The sequence below is a fragment of the Mobula birostris genome, chromosome 27 (assembly GCF_030028105.1).
Source record: "Mobula birostris isolate sMobBir1 chromosome 27, sMobBir1.hap1, whole genome shotgun sequence".
NCBI classification, from domain to species: domain Eukaryota; kingdom Metazoa; phylum Chordata; class Chondrichthyes; order Myliobatiformes; family Myliobatidae; genus Mobula; species Mobula birostris.
In genome coordinates this window covers 17,663,399-17,681,984 of record NC_092396.1, presented here as the reverse complement: position 1 = coordinate 17,681,984, position 18,586 = coordinate 17,663,399, and the positions used below count along the sequence as shown (strand labels likewise).

The window sequence follows — 18,586 nt, the reverse complement described above, 5'->3', positions numbered from 1 at the left end:
ACAATTAGTGGCAAATTCACTGGTAGTCACAGGAATTCCAGGGATCACTAAGTCCTATCGGGTGTGCAAAGGCAGGTCCGTTTACAACCTGTTCCTTACGTGGGAAGTACAATGTCAGCAATATAGAACTTCGGTCGTGAGTAACGGCCACATGGCAGAGTGCTGTAAAAAGCTGTCTGGTTCAATGTCCTTCAAGGAAAGGATCTGAGTTTCCCCCTGCAGACCCACCATGTGCCATCTCCTACGTGCTCTCCAAAATGGTCCAACAAGCCACCCAGATCAGAAATGAGCAATTAGGGGCTGTCCTGGCCCTGAAAACTAAATGAGTAGATAGAAATTGTAAACATTCCTGTGACAGCAGCAGATTTACCTTGAACCTCCTGGCCAGGAACTTGTTCTTCATTTCCAGGAAATTCCCCTTGTTCATCTCCGCTTTGAACGGTTCATTGATGATGGTGTATCTGGGATCGTTTTGGATGTCTTGCCATCGAGCATAGCCGTGACTGTACGGAAATATTAAGGAGAACAGAGCAACAGGAGGGAAGGTGGCAACGCACTGTTCCTGCAGGAGGCTTAGGGCAGATGGACAGGTCATTGAAAGCTCCAAGAGTCTTGTAGCTGTGTTAAAGAGCCCCACTTTCTCCATCTCAATCCCGATTCTCCCACTTAAAAGATCTCTGGGCAGTACCACACAGGTTACACACAATACGTATATAACACTGCCCTGGTTTTAGCATAAATAACACATTTTGGTGCTTTACACCAGCTACCTGTGCATTTTCCAAATTGATGCACCTTTCCTGGTAAATAGGAAGTAAATAATTCATCAGGTTGGGAATATATGCCACAAATGTCCAACCAACAAGTCGCAGTAACTTTAGACCAAACTTGACACTCTGAATAGCTCTGGTCTTCATATCGCAAACAGGAAGATCGAGGAGCAGGGAGGCATTTCTCAGATTATAAACATGAGAAGAATTGGGAGGGGTTCTATTTCAACGTCTGATTTCCTCACTTGCAGACCCCAGTCAATTCATATTGGCAACCACATCTCCTCCACAATCTCCATCAGTACAGGTGCACAAAAAGTCTGTGTGTTTAGTCCCCTGTTCTACTCATTTTATACTTATGACTGTGGGGCTAAGCGTATCTCCAATGGCATATTTTAAGTTTGCCATATGACACCACTATCACTGGCAGAGTCAAGGGTGGTGATGAACCAGCATGCAGGAGGGAGACTGAAAATCTGACTGAGTGTTGCCACAACAACCACCTCTCACTCAGTGTCAGCAAGACCAAGGAGGTGATTATTGACCGGGAGGAGGAAACCAGAGGCCCATTATCCCGTCCTCATGGGGGGACCAGAGGTGGAAAGGGTCAGCAACTTTAAGTTCCTTGGTGTTACCATTTCAGAGGATCTGTCCTGGATCCAGCAGGTATGTGTCATTATGAAGAAAGCACAGGAGCGAAGATTTGGCCTGTCATCTAAAGCTTTATAGATATATGTTGGAGGGTATATTGACAGGTTGCATCACGGCCTGGTATGGAAACAACAACGTCCTGGTACAGATCATCACGGGTAAAGCTCTTCCCACCACGGAGCACATCCACATGGAGCGTTGTCGCAGGAAAGCAACGTCCGTCATCCAGGACCCCCACCATCCAGGCCACACTCTCTTCTCACTGCTGCCATCGGGAAGCTGGTACAGGAGCCTCAGGACCCACACCACCATGTTCAGGAACAGTAATCACCCCTCAACCATCTGGCTCTTGATGCGGAGGGGATAACTTCACTCACCCCATCACTGAACTGTTCCCACAACCTATGGACTCACTTTCAAAGACTCTTCATCTTATGTTCTCAGCATTTATTGCTTATTTGTTCATTAATATTATTATTTTCTTTTGTATTTTCAGTTTGTTGTCCTTTGCACATTGATTGCTTGTCTGTCCTGTGGGGTGCAAGGGACGTCTTCCATTGATTCTACTGTGTTTCTTGGATTTACTGTGACCGCCTGCAAGAAAATGAATCTCAGGGTTGTATATGGTGATATAAATTTAATTTGAACTTTGAATTACTAAAATCTTCAAGGGTTATGAAAGGAATCAAAACAAAGGAAATGATGACAGTTCCACTTGCAGACATGACAGGATTGTGAAGGATTGACGGGGAATCTTCAAACCAATGGGAGTTTGAGGATTTCAGGACGTGCTTCGTGAAGAACATGTCAATGACAGTTACTACACTCTGGATACAAATTCATTCTGTGATCTATCATTCAAACACTGTCCCTGTGAGCACCCAACACAGTCCCTCAGTCCGTAGAAGTGTGTATAACCACCAGGGTGAGTTACTACTGCCTTACCACCCCCACCCCCCATCGTTCCGCTCCCCCCACCCCCTCCCATCACTCCCGTCTCGGGTCATGGATACGCAACGATGCCAGCCAGCAGCCAGTAGTCGTGCCTCCTATGCCAGATGTCGTAGATCTTTCCGGAAGAAACAGCAGCTCGTTCTTCATTCTGCCAAAGTGTGTGCAACTCTGACAAAACAGAAACCAGAAGTGTTATCTTGCAAACATTTCCATTCAAAGATCGAGCTGGAATAATGAAGTTCTGCTGTTAGTCTCCATTGTTACAGAACCATTGGTCTCCAAGGAAACGGGTGTGCTGAGGGGGAGGTCATGGGCAGAACCCCACCAGCACTGACACACGACGGCGGATTGGAGGAGGGAAAGGGCCCACTAGCACTGACCCAGGCCTGAGGGAGAGGGTCCCGCCAGACACAGAAAGGACAGCTTGGAGATGCGAGAGGTTGAAGATGCTGGAACCTGGAGTAACAAACAATCTGCTGGAGGAACTCAGCAAGTCGAGCGGTGGAGAGAAGGGAACTGTCAAGGCCTCAGGTCAAACCCCTGCATCAGGTCAGGACAGAGTGGAGAGGGGCAAGTGGTGGGACAGGTTCAGAAGGTAAACCAGGGAAAGGATGAGGACGATGGGTAGATGGACCCAGATTGGGAGGGTTGGGGAGGCAGATGGAGCCTGTTTCAGGAGTGAAGGAGTAGTGGAAAGGGAGTGAGAGAATTAATGTCGTTCCTCTCCATTAAGGGAGTGACAGGATCTATAGACAGGCAGACGGGGCCCAGTACCTGTGAAACCTCCGTCCGCAATATTGAACATAAATTTTCCTTTGCCAGCCTGCTCCTTTCTGCTGTCTTCCTCCTTCATGTCTTTCACTATCTCACCATTCTGCAGGCTTTCTGCAACATCTTTGTCCTCGTTGGCCTCTTCAGCTTTAAAAGAAACGTCGCATTAAGTACCAGTCTGGGCAAAGCTGAACGACCAGCGCACGTGCCAGCCCCGCGGGGAATCCGCGTGGAGATACTGGGGAGCATTGTCACCAGCGGCTCTGGACTACAACTTTCACCACCCCCTTCCCCCCTCCCCCCACTTCCCTAGGCGCCAGCAAACTCCGCACGACAGAACGTCGGGCAGCATGCTTGCCTTTGAGTGGGCAGGTCATCGGTTTGCGGGAACCACCCCAGTAATCCAGGCTGACCGCTGCAAAGTCCAACACAGGGACAGCCATGCCAGCATGTTCCCCTGGATCAGGGGTTCCCGATCTGGACCCCTCGGATAATGGCATAAAACAGGTTGGGAATTCTTGCCTTGGATAAGGCATGGAACCTTTCAACTGCCTGTGGATCAGTGAGTCAGCTGGCTCTATTGAAGAGCACCCAAGCAAATTCTGCTGATTATCCTGAACTCTGCTGTGATATAGTGGTGTTAAACTAACAGGCAGGATAATAACCATCACTACTACAGTTGTTATATCACTGTGGACTCTTGCTGTGCAATATTTGTATACAGCAGTGATGACTCTATTTCTAAATTCTAATGACTGTACCCCATGACTGCAATGACTGCAGCAACTGGACTCCAAGTGTTTACGAGGGTGACTCCGAGTCCCCTTGTGAGGTCTGGGATTAGGGCTGGAGACCTCACTCACGGTAACAACAAGCCTTCAAACCCACCCGCCACACATTTGATCAGCACCTTTGGGGTGAGGGGGTGCCGTCTGCTCCAGCAGCTCGTGCCCCCCTTTTTCCTCCGCTCCGCTCTCAGCCCCTTGCCTCTTGCTCTCCGCTTCCTGAGGCTTCTCGCTGCCAGGAGCCGCCTTCACCCCGCCGGGAATCTGTCGCCGAGAGGAACATCGGAGAATGTATCAGTGCCTGCCAGGACTTCGACTGCCCAGGCTGACCGCTCCACTCCTCCTCCAAAGGGCAGAACGCTTCACCAAGGATGTCCCTCCCTTGGTCAGAGTCTGTAGATCTGGGACCTCGGTCTAGAGCCCAGTGTTAGTGAGTGAACCCAGTCAGCATGTCTGGTCTTACAGGAAAGATGGTTTCTGGGGTGGGGGGCAGAAACGCTGGCAGATTTCATCCTCCCTACGCCAGGGCATGGAGAGTATCCATGAACAAGCCAGCTACGGCCCACTCAGTGCAGACTGGCGATCTGGGGCGGATGGGCGGATGGGCGGGTGGGCAGGGCCGGGAGGTTAATCGGCACACACAAGGGAAGAGATTACCGGGACATAAGTGTGGGAATGGGACTGCTCCAAGCCAATGGGCTGAATGGCCCACAGCGTGATAAGGAAACATGATCTGATATTGGTTTGTGACCTTCTTGGCTGAGCTCTGCTTTCACAAAACCGTATTTATTTATTTATTTACAGGTACAACACGGAATCAGGGCCTTTTGGCTCAATGAGCCCACGCCACCCATGTGGCCGATTAACCTACCAACCCAAACGTCTTTGGACTGTGGGAGGAAACCAGAGCACCCGGAGGAAACCCACATTGAGTACATGCAAACTCCTTACAAACAGCAATTTATCTTTCACTTTTAGATTTTCCTGTTGAAGGGATAGTTTGAGCCAAGAGAGGATCCCTTCAACATCTAAAGTGGGCAAAGTCACAAACTCTACGGCCACCCCTTAGAGGGGAGGAGTGCTTATCAACTCAAGCCCAAGGGTAAACTTTTAATAGACTCGGCCGTGAGTGACTCCAGTTAAAACAGAAGTTAATGCTTCTCCTGATGTCTAGAACAGAAATGCTGGAGATACTCTGGTCAGGAAGTTGCTGTGGAGAAGGAAGTAGAGTTAATGTTTCAGTTCACAAGCACGATTCCACAAAATCAATAGATGTAGGAGCAGAATTAGGCCATTCGGCCCATCAAGACTGCTCTGCTATCCTATCGTGGCTGATTTATTATACCTCTCAACATCATTTTACAACTTCCCACCACTCGTCATTTTAATAATCATTCTCATCCTGGCCTCAGTCCCCGAAAGTCCTCCAACAATTAGTCTCCGGACTGAACTTCCGCAATAATGACTCTGCTGTTTATAGTTATGTCTTCTCTAGACCCGGTCGGTGCTGTTTCAATTGTCCAGTCACTTCCTATCCATCCTGCACTGCCGTGCCCACTGCCATTAACCCTCTCCTGCCCAACTCTCCAAATCTCCCCTTTAGGCCTTCAACATTGTTCATATTTTTACACCCCCCCCCCCCCGCTGAGCTCCGACAAATTGAGCTGAAACGGGGACTGTTTTTCTTTGACGTGCCAGGTTTTCCAGTTTTCCAGTACTCTTGTCTTTTGTAGCAAAGTGGCAACTAGCTGACACTGTACCTCACGCAGCCACAGTAACAGTAGTTATCTCAGTTCACAATAGTCACCACTGCACAAGACCTATAAACTTGTTTGTATCTTGTTATAGTGAAGTAACTTCAGGTGAATGGAACCTCTCTGATTTCTGCACTAAATGGGCCACCGGGCAGCTCTTGCTCAGTTCTGACTCTCAGTCCCGACCCCTGACGCCAGGCGCAGAGACTCGCTCGCACCCCAGCAATACTTGCCTCACACTCCTCCTTTTCCCTCTCGCTGTCATCCATCACTTCCGCACAGCAGCCATTCTTCTCTAAGAGGAAAAGGAATAGCTTTGGTCAGATTACCTTTGCCACCTGAAGCTTCGACCCCACCACCGCCCCCCCCACCCACACTGGAAGCAAGGTGTCACAGACCCAGCGACAAGACGATGGCCAAGCCTCCTGGCCGAGGGTTGATCTATTGATCTTGCTTCAGAAGTACCACGACAGTAGTGTGTGTTTGCAGCTCCCCTTCACCCACTGCTGAGACTCCCTCCAGTCGAGGCTCTTGGCCACTGCACATAATAGACACGTTGAACTCTGCACTAATTCTCTGCCTGAAGATTATGGGCTCAAACCAAACCCCAAACTGGAGGCCTGCACAATGGATTGGCTTCCCGACTTCCCAAAAGGAGCACGGCAGCAGGCACACAATCCATGTCAACACTTGTGGAAAACACGGAGAGTTTGACGTCTCATCCGGTCAGCAGCTCAGTCTGCTGGAGCGAAAGCAAGACGGGCAGATGCTCGCCATCGTTCTCCAGCAAACCCTTCACATGCCAGCCTTGTCCCTCCTTTCCCAAAGCAACAGCACACACCGAATGCTGGAACTCAGCAGGTCGGGCAGCAGCTATGGAAATGAATGAACAGTCAGCTTTTCAGGCCGAGACCCTTCATCAGGACTGGAAAGGAAGGGGGAGGACACTGGAATAAAAAGGTGAGGGGAGAGGGGAAGGAGGCTGGCTGGGAGGTGATAGGTGAAGCCAGGTGGGTTGGAAAGGTACAGGGCAGGAGAGGAAGGAGGAATCCGACAGAAGAGAAGAGTGGACCATGAGAGAAAGGGAAGGAGGAGGGGAGCCAGTGAGAGGTGATAGGCAGATGAGCAGAGGTAAGAGGCTGGAGTGGGGAGTAGAAGAAGAGATGAGGGGGAGGGATTTTTTTTTAAACAGTAAAGAGAAATCGATATTCATGTCATCAGGTTGGAGGCTAGCCAGACAGAATATAAGGTGTTGCTCCTCCACCCTGAAGATGGCCTCATCTTGGCTCAAGAGGAGGCCCCGGATCTACAAGAGGGAACCGGAATGGGAATGGGAATTAAAATGTTTTGGCCGCCAGGGAGTTCTGCTTTTGGCAGATCGAGTGGAGGTACCCGACGAAGCGGTCCCCCAGTTTACGACAGGGGTCTCACCAACGTAGAGGAGACCACATCGGGGGCACCGGACACAATAGACAAGCCCTGCAGATTCACAGGTGAAGTGTTGCCTCTGCTGTAAGGTTCGTTTGGGGCTCTGAATGGAGAGGAGGAAGGAAGTGAATGGGCAGGTGTAGCACTTTGCAGGGATAAGTGCCGGGTGGGTGATTAGTGGGGGAGGACAAATGGACAAGGGGATGGCAGAGGGAGCAATCCGTGCAGAAAGAGCCGGGGGCGGACGGGGGTGAAGATATGTTTGGTGGTAGGATTCCTTTGGAGATGGAGGATTGCAGGGCATGATGTATTGGATGCAGAGACTCATGGGGTGGTAGGTGAGGACAAGAAGAACTCATCGCTGTTAAGGTGGCAGGAAGATGAGCCGAGTGTGGATATTTGGAAATTAGAGGAGATGCAGGTGAGGGCAGCATCAATGGTGGAGGAAGGGAAACCCCGTTCTTTAAAGGAGGAGGACATCTCGGATGACATGGAAAGGAAAGCTGCGTCCTGGGAACAGATCTGGTGGAGGAAAAGAAACTGAGAAAAGGGAATTGTATTTTATTTTAACAGCAGACAGGGTGGGAAGGGAATAGTCAAGGTGGCCATGGGAATCGGGAAGGCTTATAAAAGATGTCAGTTGGCAGTTTATCTCCAGAGATGGAGACAGAGTGATTGCAAAAGGGGAGGGAAGTGTCGGAAATGGACCAAGTGAATTGGAGGGCAGGGGTGGAAGTTGGAGGCAAAGTGGATGAAGCTCACGAGCTCAGCATGGGTGCAGGAAGCAGCACCAATGCGGTCATCAGTGTAGCAGAAGAAGAGTTAGGGAGTGTTACTGGGGAAGGCTTGGAACATGGACATAACCAACGAAGAAACAGGCATAGGTGGGGCCATGCGGGTATCCATGGCAACCCCTCAAATCTGGAGAAAGTAGGAGCAGCCAAAAGGGAGGTTCAGGGCAAGGAACAGGAATTCTGCAGATGCTGGAAATTCAAGCAATACACATAAAAGTTGCTGGTGAACGCAGCAGGCCAGGCAGCATCTGTAGGAAGAGGTGCAGTCGACGTTTCAGGCCGAGACCCTTTGTCAGGACTAACTGAAGGAAGAGTTAGTAAGAGATTTGAAAGTGGGAGGGGGAGGGGGAGATCCAAAATGATAGGAGAAGACAGGAGGGGGAGGGATAGAGCCAAGAGCTGGACAGGTGATAGGCAAAAGGGATATGAGAGGATCATGGGACAGGAGGTCCGGGAAGAAAGACAAGGGGGGGGGGGGACCCAGAGGATGGGCAAGGGGTATATTCAGAGGGACAGAGGGAGAAAAAGGAGAGTGAGAGAAAGAATGTGTGTATAAAAATAAGTAACAGATGGGGTACCAGGGGGAGGTGGGGCATTAGCAGAAGTTAGAGAAGTCGATGTTCATGCCATCAGACCTAATCAGTTCCCCTCTACCACCTCTCTGCTCCGTCTAGCGGAATTAGTCCTTACTCTTAATAATTTCTCCTTTGGCTCCTCCCACTTCCTCCAAACTAAAGGTGTAGCTATGGGCACCCGTATGGGTTCTAGCTATGCCTGCCTTTTTGTTGGCTTTGTGGAACAATCTATGTTCCGTGCCTATTCTGGTATCTGTCCCCCACTTTTCCTTCGCTACATCGACGACTGCATTGGCGCTGCTTCCTGCACGCATGCAGAGCTCGTTGACTTTATTAACTTTGCCTCCAGCTTTCACCCTGCCCTCAAGTTTACCTGGTCCATTTCCGACACCTCCCTCCCCTTTCTAGATCTTTCTGTCTCTGTCTCTGGAGACAGCTTATCTACTGATGTCTACTATAAGCCTACTGACTCTCACAGCTATCTGAACTATTCCTCTTCTCACCCTATCTCTTGCAAAAATGCCATCCCCTTCTCGCAATTCCTCCGTCTCCGCCGCATCTGCTCTCAGGATGAGGCTTTTCATTCTAGGACGAGGGAGATGTCTTCTTTTTTTAAAGAAAGGGGCTTCCCTTCCTCCACTATCAACTCTGCTCTTAAACGCATCTCCCCCATTTCACGTACATCTGCTCTCACTCCATCCTCCCGCCACCCCACTAGGAATAGGGTTCCCCTTGTCCTCACCTACCACCCCACCAGTCTCCGGGTCCAACATATTATTCTCTGTAACTTCCGCCACCTCCAACGGGATCCCACCACTAAGCACATCTTTCCCTCCCCACCCCCCGCATTCCACAGAGATCGCTCCCTACGCAACTCCCTTGTCCATTCGTCCCCCCCATCCCTCCCCACTGATCTCCCTCCTGACACTTATCCGTGTAAGCGGAACAAGTGCTACACATGCCCTTACACTTCCTCCCTTACCACCATTCAGGGCCCCAAACAGTCCTTCCAGGTGAGGCAACACTTCACCTGTGAGTCGGCTGGGGTGATATACTGCGTCCGGTGCTCCCGATGTGGCCTTTTATATATTGGCGAGACCCGACGCAGACTGGGAGATCGCTTTGCTGAACACCTACGCTCTATCCGCCAGAGAAAGCAGGATCTCCCAGTGGCCACATATTTTAATTCCACATCCCATTCCCAATCGGACATGTCCATCCACGGCCTCCTCTACTGTAAAGATGAAGCCACACTCAGGTTGGAGGAACAACACCTTATATTCCGTCTGGGTAGCCTCCAACCTGATGGCATGAACATTGACTTCTCTAACTTCTGCTAATGCCCCACCTCCCCCTCGTACCCCATCTGTTACTTATTTTTATACACACATTCTTTCTCTCACTCTCCTTTTTCTCCCTCTGTCCCTCTGAATATGCCCATACTCTGGTTCCCCCCCCCTTCGTCTTTCTTCCCGGACCTGCTGTCCTATTACCCTCTCGTATCCCTTTTGCCTATCACCTGTCCAGCTCTTGGCTCTATCCCTCCCCCTCCTGTCTTCTCCTATCATTTTGGATCTCCCCCTCCCCCTCCAACTTTCAAATCCCTTACTCACTCTTCCTTCAGTTAGTCCTGACGAAGGGTCTCGGCCTGAAACGTCGACTGTACCTCTTCCTAGAGATGCTGCCTGGCCTGCTGCGTTCACCAGCAACTTTTATGCGTGTTGCTTCAGGGCAAGGATCAGTTCTGACAAATGAGAACAAGTTTCCCAAATCCTCCTTTCCTTGTACGGCATCCTTAACTCAGTGACAGGGGAAACATTTGACACTGGGCCATGACTGAGAGAGTACAGCAACCTCCCATAATCCTGGTCAAGGAAGGTGTAAGCAACTTCCTACAGGATGGAAGATACAGAGGCAGCAGGTGCAGGGATCAAGACCCAAGACAACACACACAAAATGCTGGAGGAACTCAGCAGGTCAGGCAACTTCTATATAAGGGACTAAACAGCTGACGTTTCGGGCCGAGACCCTTCATCGGGACTGGAAAGAAAAGGGGCAGAAACCAGAATAAGAAGTGGGGGGAATGGGTTAGAGTACAAGCTGGCAGGTGATAGGTGAAACCAGGAGAAGGGGAAAGTCAGTGGGTGGGGAAAGGGGGGGTTAAGTAAGAAGCTGGGAGGTGATAGGCGGAAAAGGAGGAGGAATCTGATTGGACAGGAGACTGAACCACGGAAGAAAAGGGTGGAGGAAGGAGACCAGGGTGAGGTGATGGGCAGGTGAGTGTGATCCGTGCTGGTCGTCCTAGCAGGAGCCAGAAGTGCAGGGAAGGAAAGAGGAGATGAGCAGGAGTTCAAATGTGGAGCAGCACAAACATCTCAGAGCACCGTGAGATTGGAGAAAGCCTGAGACATGTGAGATCTTGAAGGAATTTGAGTAAAAGAACAAATTTTTCTTAAAAAACTGTGACAGTGCTTAAACGGGTTCAGTGTAGGTCAGCAGGTCCAAGGGACACATGTTCGGATCCAGTCTGCAGTTTAAACCTGTGAGGAAGTGTTGTGTTTTTAATAATTCAGTAATATTTGAGGACGACACTCAGATTTACATAAGTGTCCTCAAGTGACTATGGTCACGTACAATCACTAAAAAACTGTATTGAACAAATCACTGATTGGATGAGCCAAAATTTCCTCCAGTTAAACAAAGAGAAAACTGACATAATTGTTTTTGGTGTCAAAAAGGAACCATTAAAAAGTCAGTGCTTACTTAGAATCCTTGTCATTACTACCGCAAGCCAAGCCAGAAACTCAATCAAAAGCAGTAACGAATCAGCATGCAGGAGGAAGAGTGCAAATGTTCATTTGAGGGGTGACCTCACTGAAACCTATCAAATGGTAAAAGGCCTTGGCAGAGTGGATGTGGAAAGAATGTTTCCTGTGGTGGGAGAATCTAAGGCCGGGGACACAGACTCAAAATAGAGGGGCGTCCTTTTAGAACGCAGACGAGGAGGTATTTCTTTAGCCAGAGGTTGGTGAATCTGTGGAACTCTTTGATACAGGCAGCTGTGAATTCCAAGTCTGTATGTATATTTAAGGCAAAGGCTGATAGATCCTTGACTGGTCAGGGCACAAAGGGATACGGGGAGAAGGGCAGGAGATTGGGGCTGAGAGGGAAATGGATCAGCCATAATGAAATGGCGGAGCAGACTCGATGGGCCAAATGGCCCAATTCTGCTCCCATATCTTATGGTCCTATTCACAACCACCTCTCACTCAGTGTCAGCAAAAGCAAAGAGCTGTTTATTGACTACAGGAAGAAGAAATCAGAGGTCCATGAAGCCAGCCCTCAACAGGGTGGAGAACGTCAGCAACTTTAAATTCCATGGCATTATCATTTCAGAGGATCTATTCTGGGTCCAGCATGTAAGTGCCAATATAAAGAAGGCATGGCGGTGCTTGTACTTTCTTAAAAGTTTGCAAAGATTTGCCATGACACTTAAAACTTTGACGAACTTGTGCAGTTCAGAGATGTACTGACTGGTTGCATCAGAGTCTGGTTTGGAAACACCAATGCCCTTGAACGGGAAAGCCTACAAAAAGTAGTGGATAGAGCCCAGACCATCACAGGTAAAGCCCACCCCAGCAACGAGCAGATAACAAAGAGCACCTTCGCAAGAGAGCAGCATCCGTCATCAGGGACCTCCACCACCCGCGTCGTGCTCTCTTCTCGCTGCTGCCATCAGGATGAAGGTTCAGGAGCCTCAGGACTCACACCACCAGGTTCAGGAACACCTATTACCCCTCAACCATCAGGCTCTTGAACCAGAGGGGACAACTCCATTCGCCCCATCACTGAAATGTTCCCTCAACCTATGGAGTCACTTTCAAGGTCTCTTCAACTCATGTTCTTGATGTTAATTGCTTATTTATTATTATTTTGTTTTTTCTTTCTTTTTGTATTTACACAGTGTGTTGTCTTTTGCACTCTGGTTGTCTGTCCGTCTTTGTCAGGTGAGGTTTTTTGTTGCTTCTATTGAGTTTCGTTGTATTTACTGTGAATGCCTGCAAGGGTTGCAAGTGGTGACATTTATGTACATTGATTATAAATTTACTTTGAACTTTTGGAACATAATAGGGACTGAACAGGTTCTTCATTATTTCGAGGAGGAAACTCCTGTACGCTGGACAGTACAGGAATCGAGCGATGCTTCAGGAGTTGAGCTGTGTACACTCAAGCACACACAGCTAGCAATGTGGTGTGGACGCTGCTTTTGAGGGGCTGCATGAAGGGAGAAAGTTGACGGAGACTAGGGCATGACCAGAGGGTGACAGTGGGCAGTTGATTCTCCAGCTACAGCTGATGAGACATAGATTGACAAAGACAGGAGAGTTCAAGTCAACAGACAAGTCTGAGGCACAAGCTTACCCTTGTTGTTATCACCCAGAAACACATTAGCCCACCAGTCACCCAACAGCTCCTTACACGCAACCGTTAGACAGGCAAACAGTGGCATTTGAATTCTGACCAAGTGGAACGCACCGGTAGAGCTGTGAGCTGGTACACCAGGCAGAGGGCAGGCAGGGCTGGCAGCAACAGGGGTGCTGGCATCAGACGACGTGCAGTCAATGGGCTTCTTGCTCTCCATGTTCTCGGGCACCATCTCCGGCGTGCTGTACCTCCCGTTGATGTATTCAAACTCCTGCACCTTGGATTGATTTTCCAGAGAGATCATTTCAGTGACAACTCAAATCAGGGGAAAAAAAAACTGGTGCAAAATAGGTCTGGGTAGTGGAAAAGTCAAGACTCAAATCAGTTCCCTCAAAGATAAGGCTATGAAACAAGTTAGGGAACTGCTTATCTAGCTCAGTTGAACTTCAGCTATCAATCTCACTGAGAAACTGTCACCATGCAACAAGGAGGGAACATCATTCGACCTGCCGGACAACCTACGGTGCACATGCTCTGGGCATGTTTTACAGGACATTACAAGTACAGCCTTGATCTCCCACGAACCAGTACTGTATCCCTCCTGGGAAGAGTTCTACCGAAAGGTACGGAGCAGGGCTTTCCAACCATTTTCATGCCTGACCCCTACCATTAATGGAGGGCTCCGTGGATCCCAAGCTGGGAACCCCTGGTGCAGGAGCTTTTTTTCTGTATTTGTGTTGTACCTTTACATGGGAAAGTGCAGAAAACTCTTTGCCCTCGTCCAGTCCATGGAATATTTGAAATTGCCATTAACTACTAAAACGTATTCTCCACCATTAAATGGACAAACCTTAAAAGAAAATCATCATGAAAACAGTTCTGTATCGGAATGCCGACATTAACCTTTCTCTACTTTATCAGCCAAGCCTGTACTTTATTTTTTGTGAGATATAAATTTGTATGTCTCCTTATTAACCAGAGCCATAACAGTAATTGGTTTCAAGTCCATTCATGATCACAAGGACAATTTGTGGCATGTCCTGCTGATACTTAAATTGCCCACTAGTGGGCAGCACTGCTGCCCATTCTACTGGTCCCAACTAGTTCGCTTGCTTCAATTGAAAATTTTTAAATGGTACAAAGCATCATGTAATCTCAACATTACCCAAGTTGGTGAACATCCCCACATTTCCTGCTTTTATTTCAACTCCAATATTCACAGCAATTTCTTATACAAGTGATATTGCTAAGCCTGAAGCCTCACTATAAACATCTTAGGAACAGCTTCTTCCCCTCTGCCATCAGATGGTCTGGGGACACTACCTCACTATTCTACTTTTGCACTACTTATTGTAACATATAATAGTTTTTTTTTATGCCTTGCACTGGTCTACTGGCATAAAACAACAGATTTTAAGACATAAGTCACTGATTCTGACCCTCAAAGTATCTTGGCCTCTTGTTGCTAGGATTGTGTTTAGCACAAGTAGAATTCAGTCCTTGCTCTTAATGGCTTCACCATATCTGAAGTGCATCAGACAAGACCTCACTGACAGATGTAGAAAACACCACAGCATTGTCTGAAAAGACCAGATTGTGTGGCCAATGCTTGCCACATAGCAATTTTTTTTTGAACTTATTGCACTTCAGTGAATTGTCTAAGTACCCAAACAACATGGCTCCCACAAGCTCCATTACAACAGTGAGGGCCCTGTAAATGTACTGCAACAGTAGTAAAGCATTTTGGGATATGCTCTGGCTGTGAAAAATCCTTCAGACCAGGAAATATAACCCAGTGATTAATAGTACCATTCTTCCTACCATTCTTCTTCCAACTCAAACCCCTGATATCCTCGTGAATGTACCCCAACATCAATGGGTAGGGGTGACTTCACAGTCTCCCCATGGGTATTGCCTCTCTCCCCCATCTCAGTTACTACAAACATTCAATCCTGAAACACTCCCGTCAATGTTCATACCTGAGCTTGGGTGAGGGGAGATCCCAGGGCACAAACAGCTGGCGTTTCCACTCGCCCTGCGACAGCACATCAATGCGTTAAAACACTGCGCCTAGCACGGGTGACGACGAGCTACAAGACTGCCCACACTCACCTTCTTCCTGACCAGTGACATCACGCCTATCCTGGTGAGCACATGTTGCCGGGACAACCCTTCACGGGGCACACCGTCTGCGAAGGTCTCGGATCCGTCTGCACCCGGTTCACACAAGTGTCTCATAAACAACGAGACGTAGGCTCTGGGGAGGGAACAGTAGGCCAGTTTAAACCCAAGACTGGAGACACTGTACTATTAAAAAAGAGAAATTTAGTGACCAAAAACTCCCTTTAAATATGAGGGAGCGGGAGGTCAGTAAGCTGATTTGTAGCTCAAGAGCAGTGAAGCACTTTGCCTCCTAACCACACCTTCCTGGGGGCTGGATTTAGAGGGTGTGGAAGAGGAGCCCAAGAAGATAGAAGGTGTTTCTAGGTGAGTAGAAGAACTGTACATACAAGAAGCTGAGGGAATGGTACCAGGGAGTAAAGGAAGAGGGCGAGGGGAACCTGAAACATTTAGCCACTAGTCTGTTTTAATTTAAACATACCGGAACTCCTTCTCACTCTTCCCCCGGAGATCTCGCACCAGCCAGTGTGAATTGAAAGCATCTTGCGGTGGCATCCCCCAGCGCATGATGGCATTGACAAAGGCTTTCCGCTGGCGAGCATTGAATCCAAGAACCTAAACACAGACAGGATTAACCGTCAGGGGAGGGAGGTCAGAATCTTTACTTTACATCACTGAACCCCGGCCCCTGTGAACTTCCAATATCCGGAGCAGGCTGCCCACACTATCACATCGTCATAGACATCACTGGTGTCTCTTCTCCCTCTTTGATGGAACCAGTAACATTTCCATATTAGTATTATAACCAAACCAACGATGCTTTTATCATTCCTTTAAATTAGTGAAAGTTTTTCCTGCTGAGAGTAGGGATTTAGCTGATGACAGTGTAATCCAGATTTATGGGATGTTCTTTGGATTAACTGAAGCAAAGTGTCTTGTAAAAGGGAAACAATACCAAAACAACAGTTTTGTGAATAACCTTGGTTCAAATCCAAAGAATTTTAGAATTTTAAATACTTAAGTACTTAAATGAAAATGAAATCATTGTTACTCCAGATCTGAAAGGCAGCACAAAAAAAATCCACAATCAGAAAAAAGAACACCATAATTAAAAATGTACAATAAATACAATATACAAGATAGCTTATATACATAGATTAACCGTGTGTCCATAAAATGACGCTAGGCACAGGAGAGCCTGTACGTAAGGTAACTCTGACAGTAAATGATAAAGAAGTGGCGGTGGGGTATGTTAGTGGGTGGGGGTGTTGATCAGTCTTCCTCATCAATCAGGCTAATTAACACCTCCAGCTATTAATCCACCTCACCACCACTGCATACATATCACCAATGTCTCTTTTATGAACATACGATCAGTCTATGTATAATAATTACTTGTATATAGTATTTTATCAGATTGCTTTTATATTTATATTTATTGTGCTTTTTGTGTTCTTTTTGCTTATTGTGGTTTTTATTTTGATCTGGAATAACACTCATGTTGTCCTTTACACTCGCACACTGAAGAATGACAACAGACAATTTCGAACTTGAATTTGCCTGTGGGTGGGAGAACTGTCTCATACCAATGCTCCCCACATCACTGCATGGATCAGCTGGTTTTGTCCTTCTAATCTACCCATCTAATCACATTCACCCACCCCCCTCCTCCTCCCTACCCCACAGGACGTTGCCTGGGCTGGGGCCTCTCAGTTGGGGGAGTGTCTCGGATAAGAGAAGTGATGGAGAGGGTCACAGTAAGGAACACAGCTGAGCCGAACTTTGACTCCATCTCACAGAACTTTCACCCCAACAAGTACCCATTTATCCTATTCCCATTTACCAGTGTTTGGTCTGTAGCCTCCATCTCCTTGCCTATTGAAATGTTTCTCTGGGCCAGGGGCTCCCAATCTTTTTTATGCTATGGACCCCTACCATGAAGCAAGGAGCCCATGGACCCCAAGTTGGGAACACCTGCTCCAGATACTTCTGAAGTGTTGTAAGAGTTTTTGCTGCCATCACCCACTCAGATATTGCGTTCCAAAATCCCAACACCCTGAGTGAAAAAAATCCTTCCCTTAAGTCCCCTCTAAATCTCTCACTCATTACCTTACCCCAGCTATGTCTCCTGATTACAGACGACTCTGCTGAAGGGAGCTTTACTACTGACTACCCTATACCCCTCAACTTCATTCACCTTTCCTAGGACCCCTCCAGCCTTCTCCAGTCCAAGGAAAACAAACCCAGCCAAATCGGTCTCTCCTCATCACCAGGACAAGCCAGCCCCTGGTGAATCTCCTCGTCTCCCTCTCCAGAGTCATCACATCCATTCATCAGTATTAGTTCAAAAGCAGCTTAAAAGTCAACAGAACTGGGTTCCAAGATTCTCCCATAAAACGTCTGTTGGGACTGATTTAATAGGACAATATCTATTGTGGCAGAAGCTTTATTCTGTAACAATCTACCCTGTACGTGTCCCGGGAGCATTTGATGCGACAGCATGAAACAAGGATGGCAAACCTATGGCACGTGTGCCCACAGTGGCACGCACAAAATTTTGTTGGCACACAGCATGCAGTACTGCCCCTCGATTCTTTAAACCCCACCCATAATAAAAAAAATACATAACAATTATGTTTACTATCAAAAGGAGCAGCAAATGTTTTTTTTAAAACAACCCAGGATTAGTAAGATGTTTTCACAGGAAACTTTTCACACTAGTCTGACAGCAGCTAGACAGTTGCAACAACAGATGACATTCGATAATACATTTTGAGGTCTTCGCAGACCAGGTGTACACATCAGTATTTGGAGAATATACCAATACACGTTAGAAATTGTGTTTCTTTGCAATTGTCTTTTTATATGACTTATATAAATAATTTTGAACTGGTTTTCTGAAATGCTTCATTTATACAGTACTTATATTAATAGTAAAACTGTGAATACGTCAATGAGCAAAAGTATTCATCATTTTTCCTTTTAAAAAGTCCATAATTATTGTTATTAATTCATTAATCAATGATCATTTCTGCTCAAAGTTACCAATAGGATGCAACAGAATTTTTTTAAAGGTTAAAATTTGCCAATTTGTGCACCTTCTCCCTAAAAGGTTTGACATCCCTGGTACAGAGAGTGCTTTATGACGTGTCTAATCCACACTATCCATATGATGAGTTTGAATTGGAGAAAGACTTTACTGTACAATACGATATTTGACCTGGGATGTTTGATGCAGGGAACACTACAAATGGTATCTAACCCCATCTTTATCTGCTCTGGCAGGGTTTGAAGGGCCAGCGTTGAGGTTTTACTCTGCATCGAAATCCTCTTGCTCACCCCCCCTGAAAATGATTCTGGTTGGAGGTTGATAGAAAGGAATAGGAAGCCATTTTACCTCAATATTCCCACCAACTCGAGCTAGTAAGGGTGGGAGGGGTTTGTCCCTCTCATTCTTAAGTTGCCTCCGTGATTGTCGTCTCCCAGCTGGAAAACAAAGATATTGGGATTTAAGTTTTGGAAACAGAACTCACAGTTTTAAGATGAAACTACTGCCCT

General features: G+C 47.5%; 1 protein-coding gene across 2 annotated transcripts in view; it reads right to left on the bottom strand.

Moving 5' to 3' along the window:
* The window catches only part of chd5 (chromodomain helicase DNA binding protein 5), a 99,933-nt gene that overhangs the window by 12,584 nt on the left and 68,763 nt on the right, over nt 1-18,586 (bottom strand). For both annotated transcript variants that reach the window (XM_072244857.1, XM_072244858.1), the window contains 9 exons: nt 18,426-18,514; nt 15,510-15,643; nt 15,020-15,164; nt 13,019-13,184; nt 5,919-5,980; nt 4,057-4,195; nt 3,150-3,293; nt 2,435-2,543; nt 371-503 (listed from right to left, as the gene is read on the bottom strand). In XM_072244857.1, the coding sequence (XP_072100958.1) occupies nt 371-503; nt 2,435-2,543; nt 3,150-3,293; nt 4,057-4,195; nt 5,919-5,980; nt 13,019-13,184; nt 15,020-15,164; nt 15,510-15,643; nt 18,426-18,514 (1,121 nt within the window). The remainder of the gene's footprint in view (nt 1-370; nt 504-2,434; nt 2,544-3,149; nt 3,294-4,056; nt 4,196-5,918; nt 5,981-13,018; nt 13,185-15,019; nt 15,165-15,509; nt 15,644-18,425; nt 18,515-18,586) is intronic.